Source organism: Prionailurus bengalensis, chromosome D1, assembly GCF_016509475.1.
Source record: "Prionailurus bengalensis isolate Pbe53 chromosome D1, Fcat_Pben_1.1_paternal_pri, whole genome shotgun sequence".
Classification (NCBI taxonomy): domain Eukaryota; kingdom Metazoa; phylum Chordata; class Mammalia; order Carnivora; family Felidae; genus Prionailurus; species Prionailurus bengalensis.
The window spans coordinates 9,926,433-9,939,924 of NC_057346.1; the positions used below are offsets into that span (position 1 = coordinate 9,926,433).

Genomic DNA, 13,492 nt, shown 5'->3' on the forward strand with positions numbered 1-13,492 from the left:
AATCACAATCATATTGTGCATTTGAAAGGAATCTAACACCATGTGTTAACTATACTGGAATTAAAATTAATTTCATTTTTAAAAAGAGATGTGGATTTACACAATGGACTGTTACACAGCCACAAAAAAAGGAGGAGACTGTTCCATTTGAGACAACATGGATGGACCCAGGGGGTACTATGCTAAGTGAAGTAAGTCAGAATGAGAAAGACAAATAACATATGATTTCACTTATATGAGCAATCTAAAAAATAAAACAAATGAATAAACAAAAAGCAGAATCTGACCTATAAATATGGAGAATAAACTGATGGATGCCAGAGGGAAGGTGGGTAAAGGGGATAGGCAAAACGAGTGAAGCTGAGTGGGAGATACAGGATTCCAGTTATGGAATAAATAAGTCACAGGAATAAAAGGCACAATATAAGGATACAGTCAATGACATTGTAATAGTGATGTATGGTGACAGATGGCAGTTTCACCTGTGGTCAAAGTAGAAATAACGTATGACCTTATCCAAGTGTGAACCTGTACACCTGAAAACTAATGTAACATTGTGTGCCAAATCAAGCCAAAAAAAAAAGAAAAAGAAAATGAAATTCATCAAATAATGGATAAATATTTTTCTGAGACCTTACTATGTGCTAGGAGTTACAGAGATTCAGTAAGAGTTGTGGTTTCTCTCAAGGAACTCAGAGTTAAGACCTCTGATGAGACCAGCTGCTTGGTCTAAGCCAGTTAAAAGCAGTGGCAGTCCTGAAAGACTGTATATACTTTTCAAATCTGAGAGTCTCTATAGTATGGACTTGGAGCACCGATGGTCTGTACACAGTCTCTTTCTAGAGAACGAATTTCACAACAACGGGAAGCACACTCTCCGAGCTTCAGAAATACACACACACACACACACACACACACACACACACACACACACAGGTTTTTCCTTCTTAAAATGTCAGCAGATCTCAATGATAAACAGCTCAAGACTACAATGAGGAAAATGCTGCTGTGTTCTGAAACCAAAGCTAGCCTGGGGTAGCTCTGCCAGATGAAAGTCTCAGCTAAGTATCTGGGAGAAGATAACACAAAACCAAACAAAAAGGAAAGGCCAAGAACTGATAAAGAAACAAAAAGTATTGAGAACAATGAACTACCAAGAATCACACAAGTTCAGAAACTCTGATCTCTTCTTCCTTACGATTTCTCAGTATTCTTGACATAGATGAAGGAGCTGGAGGTATGACCATGATTGATGGGTGGGGAAAAGACCAGAGCACTTCAGTTACTGACTGGGAGGAAGAACTAATTCTACCCCAAGGACTTGAACATCATCTGAAGCATGTCAAAGTGTTGGCCTGAAACCAAATTCTGCCATAGGGTGTAGTCTCCCTTTCCATCTGGGTAGCACAAAGCTGCAGATGAACAGCCTGCTGGGCTATTTTGTGCACCACAGGTCTCTTGTACAAGACATCTCCTTTAAAAAGCAAAATTTCAAAAACTATTCAATTTGGATGAAGAATGGCATCAAGAGAGCTGTGATGGTTTTAAAACACGTCCATAAATCCTTTGATATTTCTCCCACCAATAGGGAAAGTCTAATTCCCCTCCCCTCAAACTTGGGTTATTCGAATGGCTTGCTGTCTATGAACAGAATGAGACAAGAGTGATACACTGTATGAATTCCAAGACTAGGTCATCAAAAACGTTTTATCTCTTGAGATACTAGCTTTTGGAAGCCAGCCACCATGCTGTGAAGAAGCGTGGGCCACATGGTGAAGCCACATGTAGATGTCCTGGCCAACAGCCCAAGCTGAGATCTAGCCAGCATCAACTGCTAGACATGTGAGAAGGCCTTCCCAACGCCTCCATCCAGCCCAAACCACCGTCTGATGGCTAATGCATAAAGAACTCTGAGCAGCTGAAGAACTGTCTGGCTGAGCCCAGTCAACTCCAGAACATGAGAGAAAACAATAATCAGTAAGTGCTATTCTTTCATACTGCTAAGCTTAGAATAATTTGTTACACCACCACAACTAGAACAAGGGCTTCCAACTAATTTGCCCTTTGCAGTGATTCTCTATGATCTCCTTACGCTTATGCTATGTTCTGCTTATGCTGGGGTTAGGGACAGAGGACACCATGACTGCCATCAACCAGACTACCACACAGGACCAAAATGGATACAGGTGTCATGGCCTCTTCAGGCCTCAGGGCTGCTGTATTCACTTCTACTTGGAGGCTAAAAGAAGACTCATAGTCTCAGTAAACAATCTCCACAACAGGTAAAGCTCAGTGGCCACTGAGAATCCTGTGCTGGGCATTGAAAGAACACACACAGCAGAGGCTATCAGGACTAGGGAAGGCCCTTCTCCTACCGGGCCCGAGGGAGTTAACTTTCAACTCCCGACTTGCATCTCTTCTTCTAGAACTATACATTGGCAGGGCTTTGAAATCCTGCCCTTTTTAAGTTTCCCCAAATTATCCCCAGCCCCTCATCAGGCAAACCTAAAATTCAGTTAGATGAGGCTAACACATCCAAAACAAGGAAGAAGGAAATCTCATAATCCAAAAACCAAAGGTTTCAAGCAAAGCAGCCAGACAAAAGGGACCTATAACAAAGGAGGAAAGTGTGGGCGGAAAGCAGCCGCGTGAAGCAGTGACAGGGCCTCCCAGCTTGTTTCTAAAGCCACACACAGGCAGGCCCTGGTGTGCAGGAGGCCAGCTCCAACATCCTGGAGAGGCACTTCCCACCAGACTCCTACACCACACTTAGGAGGAACCCACCATTGAGCCGGTAGTTTATTCCAACACTCTCCCTTCACTCCTCTCTGGGGAATCTCAGAGTAGGCATTACATCCACCCACTTGTCGAGCTATTTTATACAAGCAGCAATTATATCATGCTTCAAAGAAGGAAAAAAAATCCTCTCTTATTTTAGAAAGTATGTAATATGAGATGGCCATAGAGTAACAAATGTGTCTGGTTTAAAAAGTGATCTCGTTGACTAGTTTAGATTCCATATCCTAGGAGTCAGAGAAAGCCTGATAAAACTAGCCAGACGCAGACATGGCCAACTCAGGGAGAGGAGAGGAAGGCACAGCTTGGTACCAGCTGTAAGCAAGGCAGGGGGACAATAGAAAATGGTTAAGATCTTAGGCCTGGGTCCCATCTCAGACTAACAGGTTCTGGGATCTCTAGGCCTCTCATAAAGCAGAGAAGCAGCCTGTTGGTAAAGAATGGACATCTGGACTGCCATTCACCCAAACGGGCTAAGCACATTTAGTCCTCTTTACGGAGTCATTCTTCACTAGCCCAACAGTAAAGGCCTTACTTATCTTCCAACAATTTCCACGGAAAACAAGCCCATGTATTCACAGATACTCAGAATGTCTAAATTTATACCAGTCACCATATCGTTCTAATCATCTTTAAGCTACCTCCCCCTGGAGCTGAGTCTCCACCCAGGAGGGTATTCTGATGTGCCCGTACGGTCTTCAAACTACCCAGGCTGTTTCCCTTGCAGATGGCTGAGACCTAACCTAGGCTACAATACCAAGGAGGGTCAGCAGATTAAGTCAAATAACTTAACTATGGGAAAATCCACAGTAAACATGACTATGGGGCAAAGGAACCATACATGCTCCATTCCTCATCCTGCTTTTTGGGGCAAGCCCTGTATTCTGGTCACATTAAATAAACCATACGTCTTGATTTGCCCAGGACAGGACACCTTTAATTTTCAAGAGCATTTGGATTTGGATGATCTATTATAGATCACTTTACCTAAAAGCCAATTTAAGCCAGTGAAAGAGGTCAATTAAATTTTTCTTGACTAAACCCTCAGGCGTTTCATCCAAAAGGCTTCTTTTTATCTTTCCACTTGCGCTCGTCATTTCTTCTCTGTGAGTTATGGGAGTGGTGCTGCCCTCTTTACCACCGGTACAAATCCTCCTGTTCCTTTAAGCCTCAGCTCAGGAACCACGTCCTCCGGGAAGCTTCTCAGTATACTCCTACCTCCACAGACAGGCCTCTCCTTTCTTAGAAGGTCTAGCGTTACAACCTGGTACCTTTCTATGGTCTTAATACTATTTTCAAGTTGTTTTTGCATGTATAACTACACAAGTTGTAAGTTATTTAAAGGGCAAAATCTGTGTCTAATTACTTCTTTCACATCCCTTAAAAAATCTAGCTCCGTGACAGAGACATACTGTCTCCTGATTTCCAAACCTGCCTAACCAGCTGGCTCTGAGTCTCCAGGTGCCTCCTTCTGCTGACTCCTTCTCCCATAGTGCCCTGAACTCTCCTTTAAAGCAGCTAACACAGGTTGTAATTATATATTGATCTGGATGGTTTTTTGTTCAATGGTAGCCTCGCTGTTATATTGTAAGGTGTGTGTACTGTTTGTCACTATATACCTAAGATCCATGACAGTGCCTGACAGTGTTTAAAAAATATCTGATTGGATGCATGTCAAATGAACAGACAGACAAATGGATAATGGAAGAAAGAAAAAATTGATCTCAAAGTCAATTATAAATATGAAGGAAGCAGATTTCAGTTTTAGGGATTTAAACATCTAAGATAATCTTGCATTTCTAAAAGATCACCTGGCAGTAGGTCACAGACTTATTAAAACCTCCTTTCCTCAGACAGAGCTAGAGAACAGTTAGGCCTACAGCCCCATCCAGTCTAGGGTCTAAGACATGAGTGGCCATTTGGTGCAGATGGTACTGTATTTCTCCTTGTTACAGAAATTGCTCCCATACACAAACCACGGTCTCAAGCAGCAAAAGAGGAAATGTAACATCCCCAGTGAACAGGCGGGAAGGCATCCAGGATCAAGCTCCTACAAGCATTTCAGACACCACCTCAGCGCATTATCTCTGGGGCCCACAGCCTCTGACAGTCCAACTTAATTGTCCCAAGTCAGCAACACGAGATGTCATGGTGTTGACAGTTATAAATTGCTGTGGCAAAACTAGGCTGTGGGATCCCACTGTTTTTGTGGTTAGATCAATGTATACTGGGAAGTGCTGTCTGAGAGAGAATAATCAGCATAATTTTGGAACACTATACTGCCTGCTAATTAATGGAAAGGCCTGACATTTACATAATGCTTTAGAATTTACAAATACTTTCATATTTGCGCTCTCAATTGATCCTTACTACACCCCCATAAAGTAGCGGGCAACCAGGATTAAATGCACCTGTCCTCTGACCCCTTGCTCTTTTCACCACGCTCTGCACACCTTCAAGTGAACTGTACCTTTTCAGTTCTTAAACCAACAGATTTTCTTCTTTTTCAGCATATCACCATGAAGAGAATGTCAATTTATGGGAAATGAGTACAATTTATGGGAAGTGAAAAACCCCAGAAGGCATTCCCCAGTCAGCTCCCTCCCTCCCCCTGCACTAGCGGTGTGATGGGTGAGCTGGGCAGGCGTGCGGAGGGGAAATGAAGCAGCAGCAGAGACCCACCCACCACCCACCAACAGGAGAAACAAGATGCTCTATAAGCTTAAGGTCTGTCTCTCCAGCAAGTTGTGCTCAAACTTGCAAAACCTTCTGCTCAGGGACCAGCCCAGCCACAGCAAGCAATCCCCAACAATGACTAGTACTGCACTTCTAATACAGCAAAGGAAAATGTTAAAAGCTTGATAGAGGCCACTGGGGAAAGCTGTGCGATACTGGGAAAAATTCTGACCTCATCTTCCAGACACTATGTATCTCCTGAGTCTATCAGTCCTCGGCAGTCGAGTTCACACCCTCGCTGCCTCTCATCTAGCCAACCAGAATAGTCTCCTATCCTGTTTCTGTGCCACCAACTTTCCCTGCTTCCAGTCCGCCACCCACACTATCACCAATGCAATCCTCACGTCACTTCCTCTTGGGATCTTCCTCAGCCTCTCCCACCCGAGCCTTTTTGGAATTGCCCATCCCTTCTACGCCTCCATGGCACTTCTCTGGTGTAGTGTTTCTCCCCAGATGTACCGAAGTCCCCAAGGCAGCCGTCTTCTCTGCACACAGTCTCAAATCTAGGATGCACAAGGTGTGGGATAAATGTTTATCAAACTGAACCGATTATGCTTTATTTCTGCCCTTAACATTGAGCTTGTGAGGGAAGCAGAACGCTCAGCAGGGAACAGCAAGCAGCGTCTCTGGGAAAGGATGAGGAGGGTGGTGAAGACAGAGGAGCCACAGCACTTGTGTGGCCGTGCAAGTATCTCCAGTCACTGCTCATCACAAGACAGGTGGGGAAGTGACCAACACCTTTTGCTCTTCCCTCAGAAGATTTCAAAGTCTCTAGTGAGAACTGTATGAGCATGGTTTCTTTGCCTTGTCCCGAAGGCTCTCAGTCTATGTGCACCAGCTGCAGGGTGCGTGTGCTATCGAAAGGGGAAATAGGAAGATGGGCACATCTTCTCATGTCAACCCTCAAAACCAAAAGGGAAAAAAAAACTTACCTTAAAATACGCCCTTGTCCCATTTGCTACAAACAGAGTTCGTTCTGTGGTCAGCGTACTGCTGTCACTATCTGTGAACCACTCAGTGTCCTCTGCTAATGGGAAGGCTGCAGGGAATGCGCTGTCCCCTCCAAGCTGGAGATCTTCCCAGGGCCAGATCTCAGGCTGTCACAGTTTTCTCAACTCAAAATAGAAGGCACCACAGCAACCTACCCCAAGTACTGTATCGAATAACAATAACGAAGAACACGTGTGATGCAGCGAGTTCACACCATCACTGCTGCTTCTCCTGCCAGCTCTCTCCCATTACTACTCCAATTCTGACCACATGTGAGTATCAACCCAAGACCCCACCACCTCTCATGGCCCTCCACTCCCTCAGCACCCCCCACCCCTCCTCGCCTAACTTAAGGCCATGACCACTCCCCTACACAAACTCAACTCCCCTGCCCCTTCATGCTTTGCTGAACTTTCTTGGCTAAACTCCAACCCTGCACACAAAAATGTGTGCATAATCATTCACAACAGCATTATTCATGATACCAAAAAGTAGAAGCAACCCAAATATCCATCAACTGGGGAAGAGGTAAACAAAATAGTTATATCCATAAATGGAGTAGTATTCGGCACAAAAAGGGACACAAACTGATACTTGCTATAACATGAATCAATCTCCAAAACATGCAAAGTCAAAGAAGGCAGATACAGAACCCCACATATTATATAATCCCACTCATATACCCACAACTTGCTAAATTTAATAATTATTGAGTTGTACACTTAAAGTAGGTGGATTTGATGGTATGTAAATTATCACCAGAGCACCAACAAGCAACCACAGTGGCTGCAGCTTAAACTCAGGTGGGTTCTTTACCCCGTCTTCCAATCACACTGTATTTCTCAAGCTCCTTTTGTTTCCTACTCTCAATTATTTCCCTCTCCTCAAATCCTGAACACCTCATCCCCACAAACTCCCTTCTCATCTGATAATCCTACTTCCTACTGCACAGAGAAACCAGAGGCCATCAGAGGAAAGCTGCCAGATACCCATTATCACACCCACCTGCTGCCTATTACTATCCTCTATCTAGCAGCTATGTGTAGCTATTTAAATTAAGATTAAACAAAATTAACAATTCAGCTCCTCATCCACAGTAGTCCCATTTCAAATGCTTAATAGCTGCATATGGCTCGTGGCTCTCATGTTGGCCACTGTGGATACAGAACACCTCCATCACTGACAGAGACAATCTACCTGCTGCCTGTCTGTTTGAAACATCTTCTCTCACCCGCATCAAGGGCACCTGTTCCACCAATTCCTTCCTTTCTCCTACATGACCAGTTTCCAGGTAAGAGGTCATTTCCATCGGTATACAAACATAACTGTGATTTCCCTCATTTCAAAAAAAATAAAAGATGAATAGTTTGGGGTGATGCAAAGGTTTCAAAATAGATAATGGCATTGTCAACAGAAAAGAGAAATAATGACCATGTGACACGATAACGGTGTTAGTTGATGCTACTGCTGTGATCACAGGCCAACACAGAAATGCATCGAACCACCCTTCAACTTACAAAATGTGTAGGTCAATTTTGCAAAAATAATTAATACCACTGAATCGTACACTTAAAATGGCAAACTGTAGGGTTTTTGTGTATAATTACGTTACACATATGCCACAATATAAAAAAATCCAAAGGACACAATCCATCATCACTCCCCCTGCAGTGCCCACCACCATTCATAGCCCTATTTCTCTGCTTCCCGTTAGAGCAGAACTCTCCAGAAAACCTCTGTGTTCGCCACCTCCAGGTCTTGTCCTGCTGCTTTTGTTCTGACCCCTAACTTCCAAGTCACCATGCCCTGACCACTCCATCAAAACTGCTTTCATCAGCTGCCGAACCCAACCGACAGTTGTTATTATTCATCTTCATTCATCGGCAGGTTCTGATCACTCTGTCCTCCTAAAAACATCTTCTTCTCTGTTTGAGTCCCAGTCCTGCCTCTCAGGACCTGGTTCTCTACCTTTCACTTTCTGCCTGGGCTCTGCCCGCAACCCTCCCCCCCCACAACCAGGGCTCCCTGGACCTCAGCCCACAAACAACCTGACTCCTCCAGCTCAATGCCATGACTCCCTCACCTCAACATTCTGACTCCCCTCTTGTCATTAATTCTCAGGCCCTTCTGAAGAGCCAGACAGGCCCTGTTCTATTTGGTCTCTCTCTTTAAGATCAAGTAAGGCCTGTCCTTTCCTCGACTGAGCCTGGATTGCAAAAACAACAGATATGAACTTCTAGCTCCTTAAAGGACAGAGTCAATCTTCCTAGCAGTGTTATAATACTCAAAGACAGTTGAGGTTGATGGCCAAGAGTAATCCATTGCAAACACTTATTTGCATGGTCTTCAGTGGATGTGTTTTATTTAGATTCTTTTATTTGGATGACACCTGAATAAACTTTGCATGTGGTGCCTAGAAAAAGAGAGCACTGTTTTAGATTTCTCAGGAAACTCGACAAGAATAGATGTGTTTGGGCCCAAATAAAATAAATGAAATGATGCCTATTACAGTCAGCCCAAGACTGGAAGTTATTCAATCAAGATTCTAATTTGTACCCTTACTAGTCCTAGTACATCTCTTAGAATTAAAGCCACATACCTAGAAGCATCAAGGAATGGTCTGTAGGCCAAGCTGATCCATTCTTCTCTATTCGATGAGTATTTTGGCTCCCGGGGTGTTTCTCTCATCGTGTCCAAATCCACTAAATAATGGCATTTACTGATGTCAATCTGCAATGAAGAAAGGCCAAGTCTTCATCAGTAATTGCAAAGGTCCTTTCAGGGTAATGGACATCAATTATAATCCTAAAACTTCCCACAGGGTCTTAGAAGCACAAACATCCAAGTCCTAGGACAATGTTACCTGTGCTGTCTCCACTCAGATAGGAGTGTTGGGTGCTGGGCTGTTACTTAGGCTTCTAGGGGCAGGAGAGAAATACGCACCCAGCCAAATATGTACATAAGCTTTGGGAGTTCTGACTCTACTTTGGGTGTTAAGTTCCTCTGGCCTCATAGACACTTCTGAAGGCTAGCTTGAGTCCACCACATACTCAAAAAACTCTATTCTTCTGCTATCATTCCCTTCCAATCTATCACCTCTTATCTCAGAGATGGAAAGGCCACCACCTAACCACATATGCTAATATGTGAAACCCTGTCACTGCTGACAGAGACCTGTGAAGTTACCCTACACCTTTTAAGTGGTACAGAAATATCCTATATCATCATCTCCAACATTTCAACACAACTGACAGACATAAGAACTGTCCAGGCAGCAAAAGATCAGTAAAACAATTATCAGAACTGCAAGAGTGGAAAAGATTATGAAAAATACATACTAGTATTAGCCAAACTGCAGTCATCCAGTTGATTACAACTGGATGGATGCTCATAAAAGAATATTAATATATTTCATTTAAAACCATATCAAGGGCAACACCTGGGAGGCTCAGTCAGTTAAGCATCCAACTTCAGAAACTCAGGTCATGATCTCATGGTTCACGAGTTCAAGCCCCACATTGGGCTCTGTGCTGACAGCTAGTAGCCTGGAGCCTGCTTCAGATTCTGTGTGTGTCTCTCTCGCAGCCCCTCCCCTGCTCATACACTGTCTCTCTCTCTCAAAAATTAACACTAAAAAATGTTAAATTTTAAATTTTAAAAAGATTTTAAAAAACTGTCTAATGAGTACCAGCTTTCAGCCTGAGATGAATGAAAAAGTCTAGAGAGAGAGTGGAGATGGTCATACAACAATGTGCATGTGCTTAATACCACTGAATTATATCCCAAAAGTGGTTAAAGTGGTAAATTTTATCACAATAGAAATCTGTTGGAATGATTCATTTTAATCTCAAAAAAATTTTTGACAATACAGTATTAAGCCTTATTCCTAAACACTCACTGCTATAAAGATATAAAGTCTAAACAAATAATTTATTAATTTGATTAAAATTACTGATATAGTAAGTGCAATCTCAAAAATCCCAACAGACTTATTTTGTGAAACTTGACTAGTGGATTCCAAAATGTATAGGGAAATGTACAAGGCAGCCAAGACGCAGTCAGGAAAGAAAAGCAAGGTGGCAGCTTAACTTGCTATACACTTAGAGTAATTAAGACAAGAGGTGTTTAGTGCAGGAATAGATCAACAGACTGATGCAGAAAATAGAGCCTCAAATGGATACAGGCAACATGGACCCTGATTTATGATAGAATGACACCTTAGACCAGTGGGGGAGAGGACAGGCTTTTCATTGGCTGGTGCTGACACAAAGGGACAAACACTGGGGGGAAAAATGCAAATGAACCGTAACCTCACTCCACTCACAAAAATCAATCTCAGATGGATTACAGAACTAAGTAAGGCCAAACTCTAAAGCTCTTGGAAGACAGTATCACAGAATATCTTCAAGAACTTACGGTAAAAGTCTCTTTAGACAAAACCCAAAAAGCATTAATGACCAAAAAAAGGATAAAGTTGACTACATTAGAATGTCTATTCAAACACACCCTTATGAGAGTGAAGAGATGAGCCAGAAAATAGCAGAAGAAATATGCAACATAAGAAGCCATCAAGGATTCATATCTAGAACATATAAAGAAGACCTGCTAATCAACAAGACAAAGATCACCCAAAAGAAAAATGGGCAAATGACTTTAATAAGTACTTCACAGGAAGAAATCTAAATGGCCAAAACCCAATGAACAAGGGCTCAACTTCATACCAGGAACCAAGGAAATGTAAACCAAAACCACAATGAACAATTACAATACTAAGTGTTGGCCAGAATATGGAGAAATTCTTCATTCTTTGCTGGCAGGAGATCAAGTTGGCACAAGATTTTTAGGAAACTATTTGGTATAATCTACAAAAATTCAACATATACATTTGCTATGATCCAACATTTGTATGCCCAAGTAGCAGACTGAACCATATGAAATCATTAACATTTCACTATTTAATTCACAAAACTGGTAATTTCACGAGGGTTCAAGCTAATACATTTCCAACAAAAATGCATACATGAAAAGACAATTCAAGAATGCTCAACGTGGCTGTATTTGCAGTTGGCCCAAACTGCAAACAGGCAAACATCCATCAACAGCAAAGTGATAAACTATAGTATAGTCCTACAATGAAGTACTACTAAGTAATAAAAGAGAACTGCAGCTATATGCAACAGCAAGTGTGATTATTAGAAACAAAACATCGAGGGAAAAGATCAAGACTCACAAAAAAGGCAGTAGGATTCCAGTATATGAAATTGAACAGTCAAAACTTAATCATTTAGGAGTGCGCATACAAAAGTGGTAAATCTAAAGATAAAAACAAGGAAGTTATTACCTTAAAAGTCAGAAAGTCTCTCTGAAGGGGGGTGGGGGTGGGTAGTGATCCAAAGTAATTGCTGGGGGAGGGGAGCTGTGGGTAGGGGCAATGTTCTAGTATTTGACTCTGGTGGAGCTTACATGGGTACCTGGCTCTATTATTATATTACTGATTACTGTACACTTGTGTTTTGTGCACATTTAGGCTCACGGATCATACACAAATGAAGGTTTAAAAAAGTGCTTATAAGAACAACTTGTTCTTCTCTAGAGCCTGCAGTAAACTCTGTCCTTCCCCCACTTCTCACTCACAGTACTGTTCCGTCTCTCCTAGCATTATTTATACGTAAAAGAGACTGGAGTCTCACATCTGTCCCTACATATGCGCTATTCTTCCAGGGGAGAGAAAGCACACTGGGAATTGACGTCAGACCCAATTCCATTCCACACAACTCTAAAAATGATTCTTTGCATAAACACTTCAGGAAGCAGACTTTTTGGTCTCAACACCCACTCTGTAGCTCCCAAGGATTTTAAAAACATGAAACAAGTTTTTAAAAGCTTTGCAAGCACCATGCCTCTGTAATCAAATAGGAGCAGCAAGGGGAAGAGCTCCTAGGGTCTCATGCCAAGACCTCTTTTCGTTAGGGGGTTCTCAGCAGGACATACTCGACCTCAGCCTAGCCTTTTCTGGCCAGGCATACTACAGAGGTCTGATTATCTAGATTTGGTTCTGGGTACATGGTCTCCCAGACACCAGGGTAGTAATTAACACCCAACTACACCAGTTAGCTTTACACTCCACTCATCACACAACCCACATGCAAATTACATCTCAAAGTTTTGGGGAATATACCACTGCAAAATCTTACCAATTGAGGTAACAGTCCATTAAAAAATATGTAGCTTCTTCATCCTTCATGAGAAGCACCTGCTGAATTTTGTTGGTTTTTTTTCTTGGAAGAAGTTAATGAACAACTAATACATATAAGGACAAAGGCTCCCAGCAGAAAATAGATATGATAAAGGGCAAGTTCTTTATTAGAGAAGCAATAAGTAATTTAGAAAAGGAGCCCCAACAGACTTCAAACTGTATTACAAAGCTGTAACCATCAAGACAGTATGGTAGTGGCACAAAAACCAACACTCAGATGAACGGAACAGAATAGAGAATCCAATAATGGACCCACAAACATATGGCCAACTAATCTTTGACAAAAGCTGGAAAGAATATCCAATGGAATAAAGACAGTCTCTTCACTAAATGGTGCTGGGAAAAATGGACAGCAACATGTAGAAAAATGAACCTGGACCACTTTCTTACCCCATACACAAAAGTAAACTCACAAAGGATGAAAGACCTAAAGGTAAGACAGGAAGCCATCAAAATTCTAGAGAAAAAAGCAGGCAAACACCTCGTTGACCTGGGCCACAGCAACTTCTTACTCAACGTGTCTCCAGAGGCAAGGGAAAGAAACTAAAGCAAAAATGAACTATTGGGATCTCATCAAAATTAAAAGCTTCTGCACAGCAAAGGAAACAATCAGCAAAACTAAAAGGCAACCGACTGAATGGGAGAAGATATTTGCCAATGACATATCAGATAAAGGGTTGGTATCCAAAATCTATAAAGAACTTATCAAACTCA

General features: G+C 42.3%; 1 protein-coding gene across 5 annotated transcripts in view; it reads right to left on the bottom strand.

The window, feature by feature from the left end:
* Positions 1-13,492, bottom strand: part of ALG9 (ALG9 alpha-1,2-mannosyltransferase) — a 93,440-nt gene that overhangs the window by 18,571 nt on the left and 61,377 nt on the right. For 3 of the 5 annotated variants that reach the window (XM_043579296.1, XM_043579297.1, XM_043579294.1), the window contains exon 14: positions 9,122-9,252. The exons of the other annotated variants lie outside the window; for them this stretch is intronic. In XM_043579296.1, the coding sequence (XP_043435231.1) occupies positions 9,122-9,252 (131 nt within the window). The remainder of the gene's footprint in view (positions 1-9,121; positions 9,253-13,492) is intronic. 5 annotated transcript variants of the gene reach the window in all.